We start from the raw sequence: 24,550 nt of genomic DNA on the forward strand, positions 1-24,550 counted from the left end.
AAGATAATAAAGTGGAAGAATAAAAAAAGCGATAAAAATATCATATTTACATGGTTCGATCAATTGACCTACATCCAAGGACGAAAGAAGAGCAAATCACTACTACAAAAGAGGGACTATTACAAATGCCTTAGGAAGATGTTCCTAGGCCATAAAACACCAAAAATTACTGAACAAGAAAAGCCTAAAGCAAACAATTAGATTTTCTTATGGTGCATCTGACTTCAAAGCCCAGACTCTTATTTATAGTTCCAATAGGAGATAACAAGCCTGATTTTTCCGATGTGGAACTATATGGGACTTGCCAAACTAACAAATCTCCACCTTGGCATGTCCCAACAAAACTTGCTCCACCTTTTTCACAAAAGCCCCAATGGACAATCACCAATAATCAACACTAATCAAGTCTAAGCACTGCTTGAAGTTGTAAACCGGAAGAGGCTTCGTAAGCATATCAGCTAGATTGTCCTTCGTATGAATTTTCTAAACAAGGACCTTTCCCTCAACAATAATATCCCGAATAAAATAAAACTTCACATCAATGTGTTTCGTCGTCTCATGATACATCTGGTCTTTAGTCAAATGAATAACACTTTGACTATCATAGTAAATTATAGTAACACCTTGATGCAGACATAATTCGCTGAACAAACCTCTTAACCATAAAACTTCTTTGATCGCCTCTATCACTGCCATATATTCTGCCTCTATAGTATATAAAGCCACGACAGGTTGTAGGGAAGCTTTCCAACTAACTGCACAACCGCCAACACAAAAAACATAACCTGTCAAAGATCTTCGTTTATCAAGATCCGCAACATAATTAGAGTCGACGAAACCAACCAAAGTGTCATGATTTTTTCCAAACTCCAAACAAGCATCTGAAGTCCCTTGCAAGTATCTGAGAATCCACTTCACAATCTGCCAATGTATTTTACCCGGGCGAGACATATATCTACTAACCACACTGACTGCTTGTGAAATATCTGGACGAGTACAAACCATTGCATACATAATACTGCCGATGGCACTAGAATGTGGAACTTTCACCATATATTCTTCCTCTTCAATTGACTGTGGTGACTGAGCATCAGATAGCCGAAAATGGCTAGCAAGAGGAGTACTCACTAGCTTAGCATTTTTCATACCAAACCTTTCTAAGACTTTCTTGAGGTAATTTTTTTGAGTCAGAAATAATTTTCTAACTCCTCGATCTCTTTTGATCTCCATGCCAAGAATTTTCTTAGCTGCTCCCAAATCTTTCATTTCAAATTTACTACTTAACTGCATTTTCAAAGTGTGAATTTTTGACAAATTCTTAGCTACAATAAGCATGTCATCAACATAAAGCAACAAATACACAAAAGAGCCATCAGTTAACTTCCGAAAGTAGACACAACTATCATACATGCTCCTCATGTAACCATGACCCAACATAAAAGAATCAAACCTCTTATACCACTGTCTTGGAGACTGCTTCAATCCATACAAGGATTTCTTTAACAAGCAAACATGGTCTTCCTTACCATCAACTTCAAATCCATGAGGTTACTCCATATAAATTTGTTCTTCAAGTTCACCATGTAAGAAAGCTGTCTTGACATCAAGTTGCTCCAATTCCAAATCATACATGGCAACTAAAGCAAGCAAAACATGAATAGAGCTATGTTTAACAACAGGTGAAAATACGTCATTAAAATCAATACTATGTACCTGACTATAGCCCTTTGCAACCAATCGTGCTTTGTACCTTGCATCTTCAACCCCTGAAATACCTTCATTCCTTTTGAAGACCCATTTGCATCCAACAATTTTCTTACTCGAAGGTGGCTTCACAAGATCCCAAGTTCTATTCCGATGGAGAGATTCAATTTCTTCATTCATCGCGATCAACCACTTGGCGAAATTATCACAAGAAACTGCATTTGAGTAGGAAGTAGGCTCACCAACTTCACTTGTTTCTTCTGCAATAGATAAAGCATATGCAACCAAATTTGCATATCTTTATGGTGGTCGAATATCTCTCCGTGGTCTATCCTTGGCTATAGAATATTGCTCTTCCTCTAGATCATCTTCGTTAGTAGACTTGGGACCATCTATCGGTATTCTTTGAAGAGAAGAGTTAGACTAAAAAGAATTAGAACTACCAATCTCAAGCTCCACCTGCTTCTGCGCACTATCATTTGTACAACTAGTAGATTCTTCTTTGGAAGATAATATAGACAATTCATCAAAAGTAACATCTCTACTGATTACAAATTTTGGGGATTTGTGATCAGAACACCATAATCTGTATCCTTTCACCCCAGTACCCAAGGAAAATACATTTTTTTAGCTCGAGACTCTAATTTTCCTTCATTCACATGCATGTATGCTGGACACCCAAAAATTTTTAAATCAGAGTAATCAGTAGGAGTACCTGACCAAACTTCCTCCGGAGTTTTAAAGTTAAGTAATGCAGAAGGAGCACAGTTGACAACATAACAGGCCATATTAATCGCCTCTACCCAAAAGTCCTTTGTCAACCCTACATGCTTCTCAATCAAAGCCTTCCATTGTTTAAAGGTCATAAAAACATCATTTTTATGCTTTAGAAAATAAACTCAAACTTTTCTAGAATAATCGTCAATGAAAGTCAATATATACCTGGCATCACCCTTAGACTGAACATGAGCTGGACCCCAAAGGTCTGAATGAATATAGTTAAGAGTACCTTTCATTTTGTGAACTGCCGGAGAATTCAAGGTAACTCTTTTCTGCTTTCAAAAAATGCAGTGTTCATAAAAATTCAGTGGCCCAGTACTTTGTCCACAAAGGAGACCCCTTTTGCTCAATATACTCAAACCTTTTTCGCTCATATGACCCAAACACATATGTCATAATTTGGTGATGTCAGAATCAGACAATGATGATGACGAGATTGCAACTAAGCCTGTGACAGTAGTTCCCTGCAAAATATACAAGCTACTAGAATTACAAGCTTTCATAACAATAAGGGCACTTCTAGAAGCTTTCATAACTCAACCTTTAGATGTGTATTTACACCCAAGGGCCTCTAGGGTCCCTAAAGAGATGATATTCTTTTTTAAATCAGGAACATGTCTAACATTAGTGAGTGTCCTCATAATACCATCCTGTATTATTACCATCAAAATAATTCCACCATTACAAGATTCATATGTGGAAAACAAATCTCTAATAGGACACGTGATAAGAACAACCTGAATCTAAAATCCATTTATTTTTAGACCTCGTTCTATCATCAGTAGTAAAGAAAATATTTCCATCATTCTCATCAGCTATTACACTAACTTCAGCAGACTCAGTAGTTTTCTCAATAATTTTTTTCTTTTGCTTTAATTTATTTTTTAATTTAAAGCAATCAGCCTTAATGTGCCCCCATTTTATGATAATATCTATACTCCAAATTTCTATGTCTAGATTTAGATCTAGATTTAGATCTACTACTATCAAATTCTCTTTTATCCATTCTACCCCTGACAACCAGACCCTCAGCCTGATTCCCTTTACTTTCCCCAGTGATATCTCTGTCTATCTGCTCCTTAGATTTTAGTGTAGATTTAATTTCCTAATACGAAATTATTTCTTTTCCATAAATCATAGTATCACGGAAATGCTTAAAAGATTGGGGAAGAGAATACAAAAGTAATAAGGCCTTATCCTCATCATCAATTTTTGTATCTATATTCTCCAAATTCATAACCAACCAAGGAATCAAATTTATCAAGATATGAAAGTATAGATGTACTTTCAGTCATCCGAAGCATATACAAACTCTGCTTTAAGTAGAGACGATTCTTTACTATCCTCTTCATATATAAGGCTTTAAGCTTGTTCCACATGCTCTTAGCCGTAGTCTCCGTAGCTACCTCCCGTAAATCCTCATCAGAGAGATTTAGAATAATGCTGGATCGGGCCTTCTTATCCATACCCGCAAGATCTTCCTTTGATGTACCATTTAGAATGTTCTCAGCCCCTTGTAGTGCCAAATCAACTCCGTCTTGAACTAGAATGGCCTCCATCTTGAGTTGCCACATGCCGAAGTTGACATGCCACATGCCAAAGTTGACATTTCTGTTAAATTTCTCGACAACGATCTTCGTTATTGTCATTGTTGCCAAAAGATCTCGAAACCGGGCTCTGATACCAGTTTGTTAGAGCTAGCCCTAAGAAATTTACCAAAAGGTAATTTTGGCAACCCAACAAAGACAATAAAGCGGAAGAATAAAAGAAGCGACAAGAACACCAGATTTACGTGGTTCGGTCAATTGACCTATATCCACGAACGAAGGAAGAGCAAATCACTACTATAAAAGAGGGACTATTACAAATGCCTTAGGAAGATGTTCCTAAGTCATAAAACACCGAAAATTACTAAACAAGAAAAGCCTAAAGCAAACAATTAGGTTTTCTTGTGGTGCATCTAACTTCAAAGCCCAGGCCCTTATTTATAGTTCCAATAGGAGATAACAAGTCTGATTTTCCCGATATGGGACTATATGGGACTTGCCAAACTAACATTATATTAGAAGAAAATGCACACAAAACATAAAGGATTTTACCAACTATGGTATGTACTACTGAATAGAAAGTGAGGTTTGGGAAGTTTATGTTAAACGGATACGCATATGATTGGTAGTAATTAAAAGAAAAATTCTTGACAAAGATGAGAATGGAGATGATGTTATAGTTACTTGCGATAAATCTTTTACTTAAAAGTATTTCTTTATGAGTATTTAAATATAAACGGAGGAAAGATTTCTTAGATTAAAACAAGGCGGAAGATATGTTAGTTGCTGAATATCATAGTGAGTTTGAAAAACTAACAAAATTTGCTCCTGAGTTAATAGCCAGTAGTAAGAATAGCGCAAAAAAAAAATTTATCTAGGTTATGGGCCAGATTAAAAAATAAGTGTAACTATTTGAATTGAGCTCATATGCAACAGTAGTAAGGTTGACCTATTGAGATGGGAGTTGAGGAGTTTGAAAAGATGAATCAAATGGAAAGTCAAAGCATGAAAGAAGGCAGGCAGTGGAAGAGATATAACCCTTCAACTTTTCATCCATGTCAAAACTTTCATGAAAAGGCAAAAAAAACTAAATATTCAATAATTAACTGATCAAACAGAAGGAGTTAAGTGCCAAAACTGTAAGAAATTTCATGGAGAGAATATCATTGGCTAAGTGGGGCTTGCTTTGTTTGTGGTCAACAGGGTCATAAAATTATTAAAAATTTCTCAAAAAAAAAGTTTTCAAAGGAGAAGAATCTAATTAAATAAGATTCTTTCATATAGTCTGAAACATAAGAAACCCAAAACATTATGAAAATATTTGCTATGATACAATAGGATGTTAGATCTTAAATGCTATTGCGTCAGGTATTCTGTTGATATTTTATACATGCGCTTCTATACTATTTGACTCAAGTGTCATTCATTCTTTCATATTCTACTAGTTTTATTAAAAAATATAATTTGATGTGTGAGCCTTTAGATGTTAAATTATATATTGACACCCAGTTAATATAGAAGTGGACGCCACCCATATTTATAAGTTTTGCATAGTTGATGTGGATGATAATGAACATCCAACTGACTTGATTGAGTTAGAGATGAAAATTTTGATGTTATTCTAAGAATGGACTGGTTAGCTAAATATGATGTCTCTTTAGATTGTAATAAAAAGATTGTGAACTTTCAATTCCAAGCAAACTTGAATTTAGCTTTCAAGATAGCATGGCTAACCCTCCTCCCCAAATCATCTCAGCTATATAAGTTTAACATTTATTGAGTTGAGAGTATAATGGTTATCTTACAATAGTGTTGAACACCAATCAAGCTGATATAAATCTAGTAGATATCATAGTGATGTATAAATATCCAAAGGTTTTTCCAAAAGAATCGCCAGGATTAACTCCAGATAGAGGAATAAAATTCATTATTGATCTATACCTAGCATAGGACCATTAATTAAGACTCCATATAGAATAACTCCTAATGAATTGAAAGAATTAAAGGAACAATTTCACGAATTGCTTGATAAGTGTTTCAGTAAACCTAGTATCTCTACTTAGGGTACCTTTATTTTATTTGTAAAGAAGAAGGATGAGAGTCTAAGATTTTGTTTCGACTATCATAAGTTGAATAAAATAATAATACAAAATAGGTATCCTTTGCTAAGATTTGATGATTTATTTGATTAATTACTAAGGACATAGACATTTTCAAAATTTGATATACTGTTTGACTACATCAACTAAAAATTAAAATAGAAAATGTTCTTGAATCTACTTTTTGAACTAGATATAGACATTATAAATTTTTAGTTATGCATTATGGTCTGATAATAGTATTTATAGATATAATGAATAAGATATTTAAACTATCTTTAGATAAATTTATGATGATTTTTATTGATGATATTATGGTGCATTCAAGAGGTAGAGAAGAATATGAAGAGCATTTGATCATTCTATAACTTTTGAGAAATCAGAAGCTACATGCAAAATTAACAAAATAAGAAATCTAGTTAGTTAAAGTGGTATTCTTGGGTTATGTTATTTTAAAGGAAGGCATTGTAGCATATCATGAAAAAGGAAAGAGCAGCGGTTGAATGGAACAGACACACTAATATCTTTAAAGTCCATAGTTTCTTGGGATCAACTAGGTATTATAGAAAATTTATAGAAAGATTTTCTAGAATTGTCACACCTTTAACTGAATGAACTCAGAAGAAAACCAAATTTGAATGATTTGAGGATTCTGAACAAAGCTTCCAAAAGTTGAAAAGAACGTTAGTGATTGCTCCTATTCTTACTATATCTTCTTGAAGTGGAGGTTTTAACATAACAGATGAAAGAAGGAGAAAGAGAAGAAAGATGAGGGAAGGAATTTAGCAGGCTTCGTTTTCGACATTATATCCGGATCAGAAAATTAATTTATGTATGGTTTTAGATTTTTAAGCTTTCCTGTTAATTAGATTATTAAATAGGATTATAAAATGACTAATTTTAGCCTTCTAATTTAATAGGATTCTTAATTATATTAATTCTTAATTAGTATTAGTTTACTATGAAAGATATATTGAATCTTGAATTTTGATGATGAAATCAATCGATATGTGTTTATATTTTAATCTGCGTTTTGAGTGATGCAGGATGCTTCGATTAGGATGAGACAATTAAAGCAGGAAAAAACATGTTGTGCCAGAGGAAAACATGTCGGAAGATCGGACGTCGCGCCGGAGGAACGATCGACGTATCGACAGAAGGCTTCGAGCCGTGATTTGGGTATCGGGCCAAGAAAAGCAGATATTGCACCAAGGATATCGGAGTTGTGGAATCAATTGGCCGATTGGGCAATAGGCCGCAAGAGAGGACGATGCGCCGAAGAATCAGATGAAGCGTCGAGGGACCAATGACAGGCCGAACAACTTGATTAATGCTTAGTATTATTTGTCTAGATCGAAGTGTATTTTAGATGTGCAGGATTAACTACGATAGCAAGGCATGAAGCAAAATGAAGTCCCGGTCAAGGATGCAACTTCGTTGGGAGTTCGAGAGTTCGTTGGAAGTCTGGACGTTCGTCGGAAGTTCTGTCGAAACTAACCGAGAAGTCTCGGAGCTTGCCAAAAAAGCTCATCGGAACTCGCCAAGAATATCGTCGTGAAGTTCAGGAGCTTGTCGGGAGTCCGCTAGAACATTACCGAGAGATCATCGGAGGTTCACCGGAAGCTCGCCGGAAAAATAGACTTACGGACTTATTTAGCTCAGATTATGTCTTAGATTTCATAGTTAGAATGTAATTGGGTTTAGATTTGGGCCAACCCAATTAGGGGCCAACTAGGCCCATGTAAGGACTGTGTTGGGCCCAATAAGAGGCCCAAACAATGCCCCAAGAAGTCTCACCATCGTAGCATAGTCTTCAAGACTATGTTAACCGATGGTACCGCTAGTCTCGACAGAGGTACCGCCCAACACTACCCCCCAGGAGGTGGTATCACCAGAGCTGGGCAGTGTTAGTGTCAGACTAACACTGGGCGGTGGTATTGCTTGTGCCCGAGGAACCCAGGATGGGAAAATTTTAGGCTCCAAGTTTGAACAACTTGAAGCCTATAAATACCCCTCTTATCCCTCGTTAAAAGACACAAGCATAGAGAGTTTAAAAGTGAAGAAACGCTACTGCAATCTCTTTAAAAATTCCCTCCTCCACTCTAAGTTTAGAATTTTGTAAGAGAGGAATGAGTGCTTGTAAGAGTTATCTCCTAAACCCGGGAAAAGGAGAAGAGGAGTGTAAAAGGTGGTTAGTCTTCGCCTATTGAAAGAAGACCAATAGTAGATGCCGGTGGCCTCGACGGAAGAGGAATCGGTGAAGTGGATGTAGGTCACGACAACCGAACCACTCTAAAATCTGCTTTATGTTTTATTTGTGTAATTTACTTTAACTACAAACCTCCTTACTTGCTCTTTACATCCACTACTCTTTTACAAACATGCTTTCAAGTTAACATCTTTATGAAACTGATTTTATCGCAACGAAGTTTTTAAATCGACGTTATTTTACCCCTGCACTAATTCACCCACCCTCTTAGTGCCGACTTCTTGATCTTAACAATTAGTATCAGAGCCTTGTGATTTCTCAATTGGTTTAACACCCAAGAGAAATGACTCTTTTCAGCTTTCAAGAGGGTCACTCTCTCATTCGTCCCCCCTTTTTCAATGGGACGGACTACACTTATTGAAAAACTCGAATGAGAGTTTTCTTGCTTTCGTTGAATCTTGATTTATGGAATTTAGTTGAAAATAGTTTTCAAAAGTCTTTTCTTCCAATGAACCATTGGAATGATTTGGAGAAGAAGACTTTTTCTCTAAATGCAAAGGCTATGAATACCTTATTTTGCACCTTAGACAAAAAAAATTCAATTGGGTTTCTATGTGCGAAATGACTTTCGATATTTGGCATATTCTCAAAATCACACATGAAGGCACGAATAGAGTTAAAGATTCTAAGATCAATCTTTTAATGCATGATTTTGAACTATTTCATATGAAACCAAGCGAAACCATTGGAGATATGTACACCTGTTTTATGGATGTCGTCAATGGTTTAAAAGCACTTGGTAGAAGTTTTTCAAACTTTGAACTCGTTAACAAGATTTTACGATTGCTTTCTAAAAATTGGGATTCAAAAATAATGACAATACAAGAATCAAAGAACTTGAACTATTTTTGATTGAAGAACTAATTGGTTCATTGATCACATATGAAATGACGTGTAATGCACGTGAAGAACTTAAGAACCACTTTCCAAAGAACAAGAAGGATTTGGGATATAGAACAATTGAAGACCACTCGAGCATAAGCTCAAGTGATGGTGAACTTGAACCACAAATAAAATTTAAAGAGTTCATGAAACAAAAATTAAAAAGCAAAAAGAATGGAACTACTTGTTTTGAACATAAGAAGAAAAATATAAATTGGGATGAATCGAGTTCCTCCGAAGACGAGGAGAAAATCAACAATGACAAGGTGGTAAACTACGTCTTAACGACTTTTGACGTTGAGGTAATCAAAATGCCTTTAGTTTATTTTGAAATTACATAATGCTTCTCATGACTTATTTTTAATTTATTTTAAGAAAATTAAATATTTTTTTAATTACATGTTAATTGAAAATACAAAAATAAAATTGGATCATGCTTACCTTTCCAATGATTTTAAAAATAATCATAAAAAATATATATTTTATGATAAACAAACAAAATGATTTTGATTGAAAATATGAAATCATGTTTGATAATTTAATGCATAATGATCATATTTAATGAGTTTATCTTTCGAAATGATGCATGATGATTTTTGAGATTTATGGATTATCGATTTTTACGTTAATGAACGTGACATTTTCAGCTTTAAACTATGATGTATATTTTCATAAAAAACTTGAGCATATTGATTTGAAAGTATGTTTAATGGTTTTATAATTTACGATGAATCTTGCGATTTATGGATTATCGATCTTTACCATAATGAAAGTGCCTTATTGATCTTTGTCGTAATAAATCTTGTACTTTCGATTTTAAAAATGATACATGTTTTTATTTGACATAAATAAAATAAAATCATATGAATTGAGATAACTAAAAAGAGGAAAATATTTTTTGAAAATTATTTTTCTCTATCTTATTCATTTTGATGAATCTATTTGTATCATTTTTACGAATCTCTTAGACTTTAAAAATAATTTTGATGATTTAAATTTGAATAAATTTTTATCCAAATCATGATCTTGATTTCTAGATATTTACAAATTAAGATTTATTATGAATCAAGATTTTTCATTAATTGTTCTCTTACAATTCTTCTTGGTATTTCATTTAAGAGGGGATTTAATATATGAATCATGTCTTTTGGTATTTGCAGGATCTTATTTCTCATGATATGATTTATTTTTGTATAACTCCTTGTATTTATCACCCAATTAATTTTTCTTGATGAGATGAAATGAATGTGATGAAATAAAAATATGCATGAAATATGGGATACAATATAATTTGACATTTAGATACCATCATGATTTAAAATGCTATGATTTGTTGCTAAAATGATGTATGTTTGGTATTATGAATACTTTAAATGATGAATGTTTGGTATCATGATCAAAATATTGATAAATGCTTAAAAATTTTAATGTCATGTATGATATGATCATAATAATGATTGATTTATTTTATCATGCATGAAAAAATGAAATGTATGGTTTTGAAATTATGCATGTTTTAATTTAAAAATATAATGATGTACAAATAAGATTTTTATTTACTTTTGTCATGATGTAGAAATTGATGTAAAGGGTCTTCCCTTCTTTTTGATAATGATAAAGGGGGAGAAATATTGCTAGCTCAAGATGCAAAATATGCTAACTTACACTTTGCAACGGAAGCAAAATTGCTAGCTCAAACATCAAAGGAAGCAAAAATTTGCTAGCTTGCAACTTACATATTTCAAAAAGCAAGAGTTGCTTTCTTGAACACTCTAATTTGCTAGCCTACATGATGTAGAATTTGCTATCTTGAACATTACAAAGAAGTGTTATCTTGCCTATCTCAAGAAGTAAATATGTCAATTTACACATTTTTAAATTTGCTAGCTTGTATGTTGTAAAACTTGTATATCTATAACTTGATAGCTTGAATGTTCTAAGCATGATGTAACACTTACTAAATTTTCTAGCTTCAAATTGTATGATGATAAAATTTGATATTATGTTTTTCATGTAATAAGTTGAATTAATATCACAAACACATTAGAATTGGACTTCTCCTTTTTGTTGATGACAAAGGGGGAGAAGTATGTTGATGTCATGCATGATTTGATTATGACATGTTGCTTGGATTTTTTAATCCAAGAGTTTCTATCAATATGGCATATTGATAGGGGGAGTTTGTTTAAACTTTGGGAGTTTGGTTAACTCCGTCATCGATTAGTTGTCATCATAAAAAAGGGGGAGATTATTGAATCTCGGATTTTGATGATAAAACCAATCAATATGTGTTTATGTTTTAATCTACGTTTTGAGTGACGTAGGATGCTTCGATCAGGAAAAGACAATTAAAGTAGGAAAAATCATGTTGTGCTGGAGGAAACCATATCAGAAGATTGGACGTCGGGTCGAAGGAACGGTCGACATATCGATAGAAGGCTTCGGGCCATGGATTCCGGAATCGGGCCAAGAAGAGCGGATATTGCGCCAAGAATATCGGAGTTGCAGAGTCAACTGGCCAATTGGGCAATAGGCCACAAGAGAGGACGATGCGCCGAAAAATCGGACGAAGTGTCAAGGGACCAATGACATGCCGGACAACTTGATTAATGCTTAGTATTAATTGTCTAGATCGAAGTGTGTTTTACATGTGCAGGATTAACTACAATAGCAAGGCATGAAGCAAAATAAAGTCCCAGAGTCAAGGACGTAACTTTATTGGGAGTTTGAGAGTTCGTCGGAAGTTCTGTCAGAACTAGCCGAGAAGTCTCAAAGCTTGCCAAAGAAACTTATTGGAACTTGCCAAGAAGATCGTCGTGAAGTCCAGGAGCTTGCCGGGAGTCCATTGGAATATTGCCAAGAGATTATTAGAGGTTTGTCGGAAGATCGCTGGAAGCTCGCCGGAAGAATAAACTTACGAACTTGTTTAGCTCAGATTATATCTTTGATTTCGTAGTTAGCACGTAATTGAGTTTAGATTTGGGCCAACCTAATTAGGGGCCAGCTATGCCTATGTAAGGATTGTATTGGGCCTAATAAGAGGCCCAAATAGTGCCCCAAGAAGTCTCACCATCATGGCACAGTCTTTGAGACTATATCAAGCAATGATACTGCTAGTCTGGGCGGTTGTACTGCCCTTGGCAGGGTGCCAGGCGGTGGTACCGCCCAACACTACCACCCAGGCGATGGTGCCGCTAGACTTGGGCAGTGGTACCGTCCAAGGCAGTGTTAGTGTCAAATTGACATTGGGCGGTGGTACCGTCCATGCTTAGGGAACTTAGGATAGGAAAGTTTTAGGCTCCAAGTTTAAATCAACTTGAAGCCTATAAATACCCCTCTCATCCCTGGTTAAAAGATACAAGTATAGAGAATTTAAAAGTGAAAAAATGCTACTGTAATGTCTTTAGAAATTCCCTTCTCCACTCTAAGTTTAGAATTCTGTAAGAGAGGAGTGAGTGCTTGTAATGGTTGTCTCCTAAACCCGAGAAAAGGAAAAGAGGGGTGTAAAAGGTGGTTAGTCTTTGCTTATTGAAGGAAGATCAATAATAGATGCTGGTGGCCTCAACGGAAAAGGAATCGACGAAGTGAATATAAGTCACAACGACTCTAAGATCTAGTTTGCATTCTATTTATGCAATTTACTTTAATTGCAAACCTCCTTACTTGCTCTTTACCTCTACTATTTTACGAACACGCTTCCAAGTTAACATCTTTATGAAACCAGTTTTATCATAACGAAGTTTTTAAACCGACATTATTTTACCACTACACTAATTCACCCCCCCTCTTAGTGCCAACTTCTTAATCCTAACAAGATAAGGTCTCTGATGGAAAAAAATAGAGAGATAAAGCATGTGTAGCAAGTTATAAATGTGCTTATAGTGTATAAGAAATTGATAAAAATTCTTAGACTAATTAGAACCGTTAATCGTGAAAAATAAAGAAGAAAAAATATTATAAAATCAAAATAATTTACATATGATGTTTGTTTTATTTTATGGATTATTAATGAACAAAATTTTGTGTATAATTAGGAGAATGAGTGTTTTGATTATTAAGTGAGTTAAGGATCTAAGTATCCAATAACTCTATTTAACTTGTTTTAAAAATAATATATATGCATCTTTAATTAATGTATATGTTTGAGACTTATGCAAATGTATGATGGTTTGCACCTATTAAATGAAATATATATTAACTTTGAAAGTATTGGTTCGATATTTTAATTATTCAAAAGTATTGATTCTTGTTAGATTTAAATATTATATGAATGGTTAGATTTGAAATAAAAAGATAAAAGATAATTTGTTCAAATATTTATTTTTTAAATGTATTTGATGCATGATACTTCATGACTAATATGACTACGATTTGGATTTTACCAATAGAAATTATATATTGAAACATATTCAAAAACAAGGTTTTTTCGGGCATGAAGATATGTGTTGCCTATACCATGGAGTTAAACACGATTCTAAGTCTTATGATCGTACCCATTAGCATTATTATGAATGTGAATTTTGACATGTACTCTTACATATAATGATATTTATTATGAATTTAGATAAGCATCTTTAGCTATATTTATTTAAATTATGGATAGATGGTCATCATCATTTAGCTATAATTATGACTTTGTTTAATCTGAAACGAATATAAAGTTTTTGTATTGTATTTGCTATAAATATTAACAATGATTAGATTATTTTATATGCTTTTCTCTTAAAACAAAAATTAAATGTAAATAGTACTTATTCTATTTATATGCATTTATAATAACTTTTTTTTGGTTTACGAATTATGGTGCTTACTGAGCTATTATTTGGTCATATATATATTTTTTAAATTTTTTTTAGATCTAGAGGAATAGTCCAATATTTTATTATTTAGAATAATAAAATATTTTATTATGTAGACATGTTTGAGGGAAAATGTTATTATTTAGAATCCTCCAATATTTTGGACTTGTATAATATTAATATGAAATATAATTATTTTGGATCTCAGATAATAATTTGATAATTATGTAAATATACTAATGCTGACTGTGATATAATACAATATTTTTTGTGAGTATATGATGATAAATAACTTATTGGATTGTAAGATGATTATGTAGTTTGTTCAGGTTTTGATGGTATAATATTTCTGTAAAATTTCTTATCGATATGAAGAACTATTAAAATAGTCGAACAAGTTATAAATGCCATGTGATCGAATTGTTTATGAGGTTAAAAATATTAAATATTTTATGGAGGTATATTATCTATCCAAGTTATAGTCTTGCATTCTTATAACAAAATCCATAAGATTATAATGTTATACCGTCCCTAACCTTCCGTTGGACATGAATCCATACTCCTTCGGATCTATATTTTCACGTGGCATCATCATGTACCAGTGTTTTTTTTTTTTGGGATAGTCATTATCTTTTCTGGTTGGTTTCCAAATAAGAATTACAGCCACTTGATAATTACTTGTCCTTCCGTGAGTAATTAACGTTCCCAGCTTATGAAGGTGTGAGATATTTTTATGATTTGTTTAAGACGTTAGAATGTGTGTTAGCTTCCATTTCCTTCACAGAAAAGGCCAGTGTGGCGTCATGCAAAAAGCATCTCAACGACTGGAGATCCTCGATCGGCTCAAGGAGGTCAAAAGAAGCTCGAGTGATATAAAACTAATCTGTCGCTGTTGATGCAAAATTAGAATCTTGGAATTCTTCAAACTGATTGACTTGTCAAACTGTTATAATATCAATAAGATATTATATTATATTATATTATATTATATATATATATATAGATTCTTTTTTGCTTTTAAAAATGATAAAACTGATTCCACTAAGGCTTTGAACGTTCATTTGCATAGTAATTTGATCATGAAAGCAAAACATATACGAGTCTTTATACACTAATTCTTCTTAGACCTCGATAATAGGAGTGATAGCGTCTCCTCCATTGGACACTTTGGTGTATTCTCACTGTACAACGCCCATGCGTTTATCAATGTCCACTTGCACTTCATGAAAGCAGTAAAGTATGATATCAAAACCTTATGGCAAGCAAGTATACAGGATGATGCACGCAACATGTACTCCTTGTGCTTCACAAAGTCAAGATGATGCTTATCATGCATTCTTTCGAGTAAGATCCCACTTTATTCTTTTCATTAATTAGTTTGCGTTTCATGAAGAATGAGTGAGACAGGGCGGGCAGCACTCGAAGATTTGTTTTTGTGGGAGACAAGATTGAAGATTGAGTTCCTTCCTTTTTCTAAGGAATTGATTACACTGATTTGGACGTAGAGAACTCATCATAACTCCAAGTTAGTCAAGCTTTCCGATGAAGGAAACATGAGAGGGAAAGAGTAAGTCCGGTTGGTTTGCCTGCCCCTTACTTTTCTACCAAACACACATTATTAGTCATCTAGAGAGCTAAGCTTCAAATTAAGTATCATATATAAAATATCTTTTTTAAACAAAAATATTTTCACATGCAAATATGTATTTATTTATTTATCATTGTAATGAACCTCTATTAGCTACCTTAAGATGATTGATAATTAGAACATGAATTTATTATATCATTACCACATAGCTAAAAATATTAGTGTTTATTTTAGATTATTTTAATTTTTATGCATAAATTTTTAATTCATAAATTCAAAACTATTATTTTGACTTTTCTGGATGTCTCTTATTATTTGAAGAAATTTAAATGATGTATGCAAAATTCCTTGATTGTACAAGAATATCATAAATGTCTCATCCCATACATCTTGCATCTTAAACATTGGTTTAGTAACTATGTATTGGATCCTTTTACCTTAAATATTGATATAGTGGTGATGTAAAATCTGATCCGATATATTGAAAGATGTCAATTAGTTAACTAATTTCGTAAAGACTTAAAAAAAAAAAACATAAACACTATCAGGCTTTTTGTTAATGTTTAAATTTCAAAAGCATAAATCTCATCCTACAAACTTTCTATTAGAATGTGCTCGCTGGTTTAATCCATGAAGACCATGTGATGGATGCAGACTTCACACGTCGGATTGGTGGGGATGGCCACGTAAGAAGGCAAAAAAGAATACTAATAATAGTTCGTGAAAAGAAAACTATGGTTACGTGCATCGACACTAATAATTCCGGTTAAATCGTCACCCGATTTGATTCAAGTGTGGGAACCCCAAAATCATTGGCAATTGAATTGAGATGTCATGCCTGTTTGTCACCCACTTGCGGCACCATCTCCGGGATGTACACGTCTAATGGACCTCCACTGCAAGTCCACCTAAATTTGCCTACTCATCCATGTTACGAATTGTTCAACGATCCTTGCTGCTTAATTTCATGCATGTCTTCCTGCGAATTAAAATGGCAAAAATGAATCGGTGCCATCTACCATCCTTAGCGTTGCATCACTTTTTCTTTTTGTCATGCCACGTAATCTTCTAATTATAATTATTGTCTTCAAAGTAGAAGAGCCCATAATTCATCTAAAATATGTGTTGCAGATTTTGGAATCATGAGGATGTCTCCCTCCCAAGTCCAAGTCACGGGTGCCGTGGTCATCTCATCATCAAATCCCCGACTGACTCCCTTGAGATGTGATCATCCAGCGTCTATATATTTATCTATCTATGAATGCATGTCTCCCTCGTTCCTTTTCAGCCCCATTTCCTCCAGCCTTACTTCCCACCCCTGCAGCGTCGTCTATGGAGGCCTCGGAGGAGCAGCTCCTCGGCGACAGCTTCTCCTACCGGTGGCTGATCAACGCCGAATCCTGCGCTTCCCTCGGCGACAGCCACCGCTCGTTCGACGCCCCCGACGGCGGCGGCTGCTCCTTCATCGAGATCGACCCCGGCTTCATCTCCATGCGCTGGACGAGCGACGCCATCAACGGCTTCGGCTTCGTCCTCCCGACGTCGACGCAACGTCCGGCGCCGCAGGTCCATGCCGACAAGATCTTCTCCAATGGCCTCCTCCTTCCACTTCACGTTCCTGGTCCGCCGGAAACCCTGGTTGCACGCCGTTCCAGTTTAAGCAGACCGCGTTGTGCGGTTCGAGAAGGAGCCAATACTTCTCCCACCTCATCGCCTCTTTTCCACACTGCAAGCAGCTCTCCCAATTGGATGAGCTCATCATGTTCTTCGCCCTACAATAATAATCAAGCTTCGAGTAGAGGTGGAAAGTTGAGTTCGCGTCTCGTCAGGAACTGCGCAAAATTGCCAAAGAAGATTCTGTGCGAGTACTTCTGCTTTCTGCTACCCTTGTATAAGATGGTGAAAGATTTCAGACTGACCTCTACGAAATCAACAAGCAGCTGCAAGTATTCGGCCAGAAGTTCCCCAAGGACGAGCAGTGCCTTGTCAGGCATAGAATGGTGTCGCAGTAATGCTGATATCTCAATATATGATGCAATCCTTCACTGCAAGAAATCAATCGTAAGTTCCAAGTCGCCCTGCTTTGAAGTTCTCCTTACTTCGTTCCTCTCGAGGAGGAGTTTGCTATAAACTTTCCCTTCTAACTGTTTCAGGGACAAGACCAGTAATGGAGGATGAAGATAGCTGGAGAGGAACACTGAATTAGGAGGAAGCCTTTACAAATAAGAGATATGCTGCATAACCTTCTTGTCATGCGGATTTGCAGAACTTTGTGTGCTTTGATCCGTCGAGGAAAAGCCTCTTCTCTCTCTCTCTCTCTCTCTCTCTCTCTCTCTCTCTCTCCAGGGAAAGAATTGAACAGGAAGGACTTTTATTTCTCTTTCATTACTAGGTTTGCTGTTTGCTATTTCTCTCAACCGAAGGTTATATACGCTTTTGTAACCAAATAACCATATTGTTGTGAAAACCCAAGTGATGTCAGATTGTATATTAAGGAATAATTTCAGTTCTTTTTTAGTCTTTCATATACCATCAAACCAGCCTTTGTGTTTCCCTTTGTGTTTCTTGTTGCTGCCATAAAGATGTGAGCCGTTGTTCCTCTGAAGCATTTCCCAATAGTTTCATGCAACCTCTTAATCATAAAGCCAACAAGAAATTCTCCATGTTCAAGCACAATTTGACACAACCGCTATCTTTTCTGTAAGATAGCCTCTTTCCTTCGAGCAATTAGTGACAAAGGGAAGAAATAGAATTGGAACAGTTCCACAAATGCATTATTATTAGCCAAGGGTATCACTAAATCAGAACTCCAGAATGAATACAGGACATACTTGTAGTCCGTCCAAATCATACTCTGTTCAACGTTCCACAAAAAAGTGCCAAGTCTCAAAATGTCAATCAGATCATACTACCTGCAATTAATAGAATTTTGGTGTGAAGGATCAGAAAATAATGTTCAATCATTAAAGATTGCTGTTGGTTCTATGGAAAAGCTTGATATCTCGACATCATCTTTAAAGCTATTCTTGGACCTGCTAAATCAGATAGAAAGCAGAAAAAAGGGTTCACTTCCATGTTGCTAAACAATGGAATCAAATCGATGGCTGTCATCAGGCCATTCAGGTTATCCCCATAGGACGGCCTCGAGGAAGTGGCACGACATAATTGTCGCGGTACGCCGACACCGGTCAATTTGTAGAGCAGAGTGGGTCTTGCCCGAAAGTGAAGTTGCTCGAGTACATTTGCAAGCCCAAGGTTAAGGAAATGGAAGAATGAAGGTGGAGGCACGAATGATTTGAGGAATGGGAAGCAGAAAGAGGGTGAGAAGATGGACAAGCCATGTTAGGCCATGCATTCTGTCCTCACAAGGGGATGAAAACAACTCTTGGTGTCATCTCATCACTTGGCCAAGAAACAGGTGCTGGTAGGAGAGGGATGGGTCAGCTTCAGCTTGGGACCATGAACGTCACATGGGGACGAGTGCAACCAAGGGAACAAGGAAATGATGTGCTCGTTGTTTCCATCTCCTCTCTTTGTTCTTTTTGTTGGCTCATCCTCCCTTCCAGCACACAGAGAGAGAGAGAGAGAGAGAGAGAGAGAGAGATCCTCCTCCAGCACCTAAAGCCTGTTATCTTCTTCTCCCTTTAGTCTTCCTTCCACGAAATGATTGGTCTGCTGCTTCAGATCATAGGGGACCTGAGTGTCACTCTTGTGACAAGCAGGATAGCGCAATATTTGTATTTAATTCGGAAAGCACACAAGGTATGTATATTTTACTTGGATTTGTGCCATTTATGTTCAGGTGGTGTTGCATTGTTTAATAATCTGCTATCATCTATGTTTCCTCAAGTATTGTCTTTAGTATATTTCTTTTCATTATTGATTCGACAAGGAAAACATATGATGAACTTTTGCGAGTTGCTTTAATATGATCGGTAAATTAGAAGTTATCATATAGATGATATTCCTGCATGTGGGAAACATTGGAACTTAATCCTTAGTGCACAAATAATGGAGAAGATTACAAGATCTTGCAACATCCATCAAAATTTATCATCATCCAATGGTTGTTGCTTTAACATCATCATCATACAAGATTACTAGTTATCATATGCCCATTATTCTAAGATGATTAGTATCACTTTTTCTATATTTATACAATTTTATGATATTTAATTATCAAAATTATTATTATTTTTTGAATAGATTCTATGATTTAACTTAGTTCAATTTTGAATATAACTTGATCAACTTTTATTAAACCAATCTAAATTTTTACAGAACTACTAGGACATGATTTAAAATGATTAATATTATTTTTTACTATTAAAAAATTTATGATAATTAATTATCAAAATTTGAGATCTTAAAAATTAGTATTATAATCAAATGTAACTTAGTTTAATTTGGAGTGTAACTTATTAAATATTTACTAAATCAATCTAACTTTTCAGAAGTAATATGATACGATTTTAAGATAATTAATATTTTTTAAATATTTTATGATAATTCTTAAAATTAAAAAAATTCTAATATATTCTAGATCAATTATAACTTAAAATAATCTAGAGTGTAAATTAATTAAGCAGGGTTTTGGTTCAACTAGATAGGATTATTCATCCTAAAAGAAATAACTCCTGTATTTGATAGGAACAGAAAGTCATTTGAGCAAACGTACGAGGGTTGTTTTGTCCAAGTGATAAAACCCAACGTTAAAACGAGGCGCCATCCCATAAAATGTCAGTTGTTATGATAAAATATAAAAAATAAAGCTATATTATTCTTTATAAACAGGGTAGTTATAAAAATCTCAATAATTTTTTATAAATTTTTCCTAGAAGGATGCATATAATTTTTATGTTGCGAAAAATAACATTTTAATTTTTTTGTTAAATCTAAACCTCTTTTTTAATATGTATGTCAAGATTTAGAAAAAAATAATGCTGAGAAAAAAAACCAAAATCTGGTAAAATATATTTTTTTACTTTATATATTCATAAGTAAGTTTAGGTTGTCAATAAAAAATAGCATTTTTTATACTCAATCTCATTGTATTTCATTGAAATGTGCTAAAATATTGGAGAGGGAGAGGAGAAAATTTGAAAATAAAAGAAAATTTTAGAAATCAATAATCAAGTAAGCGTACTTAAAAATTGATACAAGATTTAACGTGGTTTCGTAACTCCCACGTATCTCTACGAAGAAAACTATTTTTTTTTCAATATATAAGATCAATTATAAAGCTCTAGAGTTATTCGCACTCAAATATAACTTCTTTTATCTACCTCTCGTATAAACATAAAGAATTTCTCTCTTAATTCTTTCTAAAAACTCTATAGATCATCCCTAAGAGTAATCAAAATGCTTTGACTCTCTCTTTCACTAAAATCTTAAAACTCAAAGTATATTTATAGTAATACCTATCAAATTCAAATCCTAATCAACTAAGGAATTTGAATTTAACTATAATTTTTCTCAAGTAGAAAGAATCTAACTAGGACTCCTAAAATACTTATCAACCCTAATAATTTCTATCTTGGTGAGTATTTTTTCACTTTGTATATCTTGTAAAAATTAAATTATTAGCTTAAAGAATTTACCACAACTATATAAACCGAATCAGTTCATGGTCTTGTTGAATCTCGGATTTTGATGATAAAATCAATTGATGGGTTAATTGATCTAATCCATATTATTGAGCTAAGTGTACAGGATTAACTACAATAACCAGAAAACACAAAGCAAGTATACCGGAGTCAAGTTCGATGGACGTTTAAGAGTCTGAAGAATCATCGGAGATGTTGCCGGAACCAATCGAGAAGAAATCGGGAACTTGTCAGAATTTTTGAAAGTTCGCCGAAGAGATCGTCGGAGGTTCACGGAGATCACTGAGAAAGCTCGGCTACTCGTTAAAGTCATCACGAGTTCGGGAGCTTGCTGGGAGTCCGTCGGAAGAAGTTCGTCGGAAAGCTCGCCGAAACAAGACTCGACGTTCGCAGTTGAAAGCTTGCTTAGGATGTGTTTTTATTATGTAGTTCACTTGTAATTAGGATTAGGATTAAGAGATAATCCTATATCCTGGTTAGGAGCCAACTGGGCCCAAAGTCAGATTTGGTTTGGGCTAAGATTAAGCCAAACCAATGAAATCGGAGAGCCAGGCGGTGGCACCGCCCAGCACCCGAGAGCTGGGCGGTGACACCTCTTGGGCTGGGCGGTGGCACCACCAGCATCGGGAACATAAGAGAATTCAAATTTTTGGAGCCCAAATTTGAATCCTCTTGAGGCCTATAAATACCCCTCAAGTCTCAACTGAGAATATAACTCTTTGAGCAGCAAGTGATTGAGAGAAAAGTCCTAGAAGAGTCTTTGCCTTTCTTATTTTCAATTTGCTAGAGAGTTCTCCTCCTTCTTTCTTGCTGAAAATTTGTAAGAGGTTGAACTGCTTATAAAAGGTTGTAAGAGGGGTATTTGCCCTTCCATTTCAAGAGATTTGCTAGTGGAAGGTGGGAGCCTCATCAAAGAGGGGCCTCGCAAGTGGATTTAGGTCATTTGATCGAACCACTCTAAAATCGACGTGATCTCTGGTTTGCATTTCGTTATTGCTATTTACATTACTGCAAACCTTCTTACATGCTTTAGTTCCTTATTACCTTTGCTGCGCAACTTTAAGAATACGCTTTCAAGTTAAGCTTTTCAAGTTCCGTTCTTATCGTACAAAAGATTTGTCGAAACCAACGTTTTAATCCGCTGCACTAATTCACCCCCCCCCTCTTAGTGCCGCTCCGATCCTAACAATTGGTATCAGAGCAAGGTTATCTCTTATATTTGGTTTAATACCCAAGAGAGATGGTTTACTCCGGCATGCAAGAGGGCCATTCTATTGCACGACCACCTTTGTTTAATGGGTCGGATTACACATATTGGAAGACTCGCATGAGGATCTTCCTCATTTCTATGGACTTTGAGCTTTGGTCTATTGTCGAGAATGGATTTCAAAAATCTTCTCTTCCGATGAGTGAATGGAATGAATCGGAAAAAAAGGTTTTTACTGTAAATGCAAAGGCTATGAATGCCTTGTTTTGTGCACTAGATAAAAATGAATTTAATCGCGTTTCAATTTGTGATTCGGCTTTTGATATTTGGAGAACTCTTGAAGTCACTCATGAAGGCACTAGCCGAGTAAAAGAGTCCAAAATTAACATCCTTGTGCATTCTTACGAACTTTTTCGAATGAAACCAAGTGAGTCCATCGGAGACATGTACACCCGGTTCACGGATGTCATCAATGGACTCAAAGCTCTTGGTAAAGGTTTTACTAACTTTGAACTAGTAACTAAAATCTTAAGATCTCTCCCAAAAAGTTGGGATCCAAAAGTTATGGCTATTCAAGAGGCCAAAGACCTTAAAACATTCCCTCTTGAAGAACTCATTGGGTCTTTAATGACCTACGAAATGACATGTCAAGCTCATGACGAGCTCGAGAACCCCCTTCCAAAGAACAGGAAGGATATGACACTCACATCACAAGAAGACCACTTGAAAGGAACATCAAGTGATGAGGACAGTGATAATGACATTGCACTTTTGACTCAAAAATTTAAAAAATATTTAAGAAAGAACAAATTTAAAAATAATACAAAAAATAAATTCGAACACAAGAAGGACCAAGTAATTTGCTATGAGTGTAAGAAACCGGGACACTACAAGAACGATTATCCACAAGCCAAAAAGAAAGCATCAAAGAAGAAGGCGCTTAAGGCAACATGGGATGATTCAAGCACGTCCGAAGAAGAGGAGTCCAACACCGAGCAAGTTGCTCATTACACCCTAATGGCCTTCGAAGAAGAGGTAACGGATTTAATTAATGCAGATTTACCTTATCATGAATTATTAAATGCCTTCCATGAGTTATTTGATGAATGTAAGACAATTAGTAGAAAATACAAATTACTAAAAAAGGAGCATGATAGTCTTACTTGTGATTTTGACAAATTAAAAACTGAATATCATGATAGTCTAGCTCCATGTACTAAATGCCATGATCTAGAAACTCCAAAATGAGAACTTGGTACTTAAGGACACCTTGAAGAAATTTGAGGTCGGTAGCAAGTCCTTAAACATGATCCTTACAAATAAGGGTCACGTTCCTAAAAGGAGTGGAATCGGATTTGTGAGAAGTACTCACCAAAATCCAACCACCTTCATTAAAGGTCCTATCTTACATGTTCAACACCAAAGCAATTGCAACTTTTGTTACAAATATGGACATATAACTTACCAATGTTCATTCAAGAAAATTAGTCCGAACAAATTGATTTGGGTTCCTAAAGGAACCATGATCAAGTCTATGCAACATGATAAACAAGTTAGGTTAGTTTTTGAGGCACCCAAAAGTAAATGGGAACCTAAAAATAATTCCTTCTTGTAGAAACATACACCATCACATGCTAGGAGCAAGAGATGGTATCTTGATAGTGGATACTCAAGGCATATGACCGGAGATCCATCCTAATTCTCCAAGCTCACTAGCATGGACGAAGGCTATGTCACCTTCGGAGACAACAACAAAGGCAAAATCATTGGCAAGGGAACCATAGGTAACAAATCAAGTTTTTCTATTGATGATGTGTTACTAGTGTAACATCCCCCATTTAAAAAAAAAAATTTAGTAAAAGGTTTGTTTGTAAAAATAAGGATTATTTAATAATTATTTTTATATTCAATGATATTATATTAAAAGTTTATGGCTAGGGACCTAAGAGTAAATATTAGAAGTTTGATATAATTTATGAAAGATTCAGATTTAAGTTAAAAAAAAAAAAATAGTGGACATGTGTCACTAGCTAACATAATTGTGCCACTTATGTTTACTCTAAAGATGA

At 35.0% G+C, this 24,550-nt stretch overlaps 1 protein-coding gene across 1 annotated transcript; it reads left to right on the top strand.

Annotated features, from left to right (window-relative positions):
- The first annotated feature begins 16,923 nt into the window (after positions 1 to 16,923).
- Positions 16,924 to 18,195, top strand: LOC103974347 (probable membrane-associated kinase regulator 6). The gene is made up of 2 exons (XM_009389151.3): positions 16,924 to 17,729; positions 17,822 to 18,195. The coding sequence occupies exons 1-2, from the start codon at positions 16,926 to 16,928 to the stop codon at positions 17,834 to 17,836; spliced, it is 819 nt and encodes a 272-aa protein (XP_009387426.2). The 5' UTR covers positions 16,924 to 16,925; the 3' UTR covers positions 17,837 to 18,195.
- Positions 18,196 to 24,550: the final 6,355 nt, after the last annotated feature.

Source organism: Musa acuminata, chromosome BXJ1-9 (genome assembly GCF_036884655.1).
Source record: "Musa acuminata AAA Group cultivar baxijiao chromosome BXJ1-9, Cavendish_Baxijiao_AAA, whole genome shotgun sequence".
NCBI classification, from domain to species: Eukaryota; Viridiplantae; Streptophyta; class Magnoliopsida; order Zingiberales; family Musaceae; genus Musa; species Musa acuminata.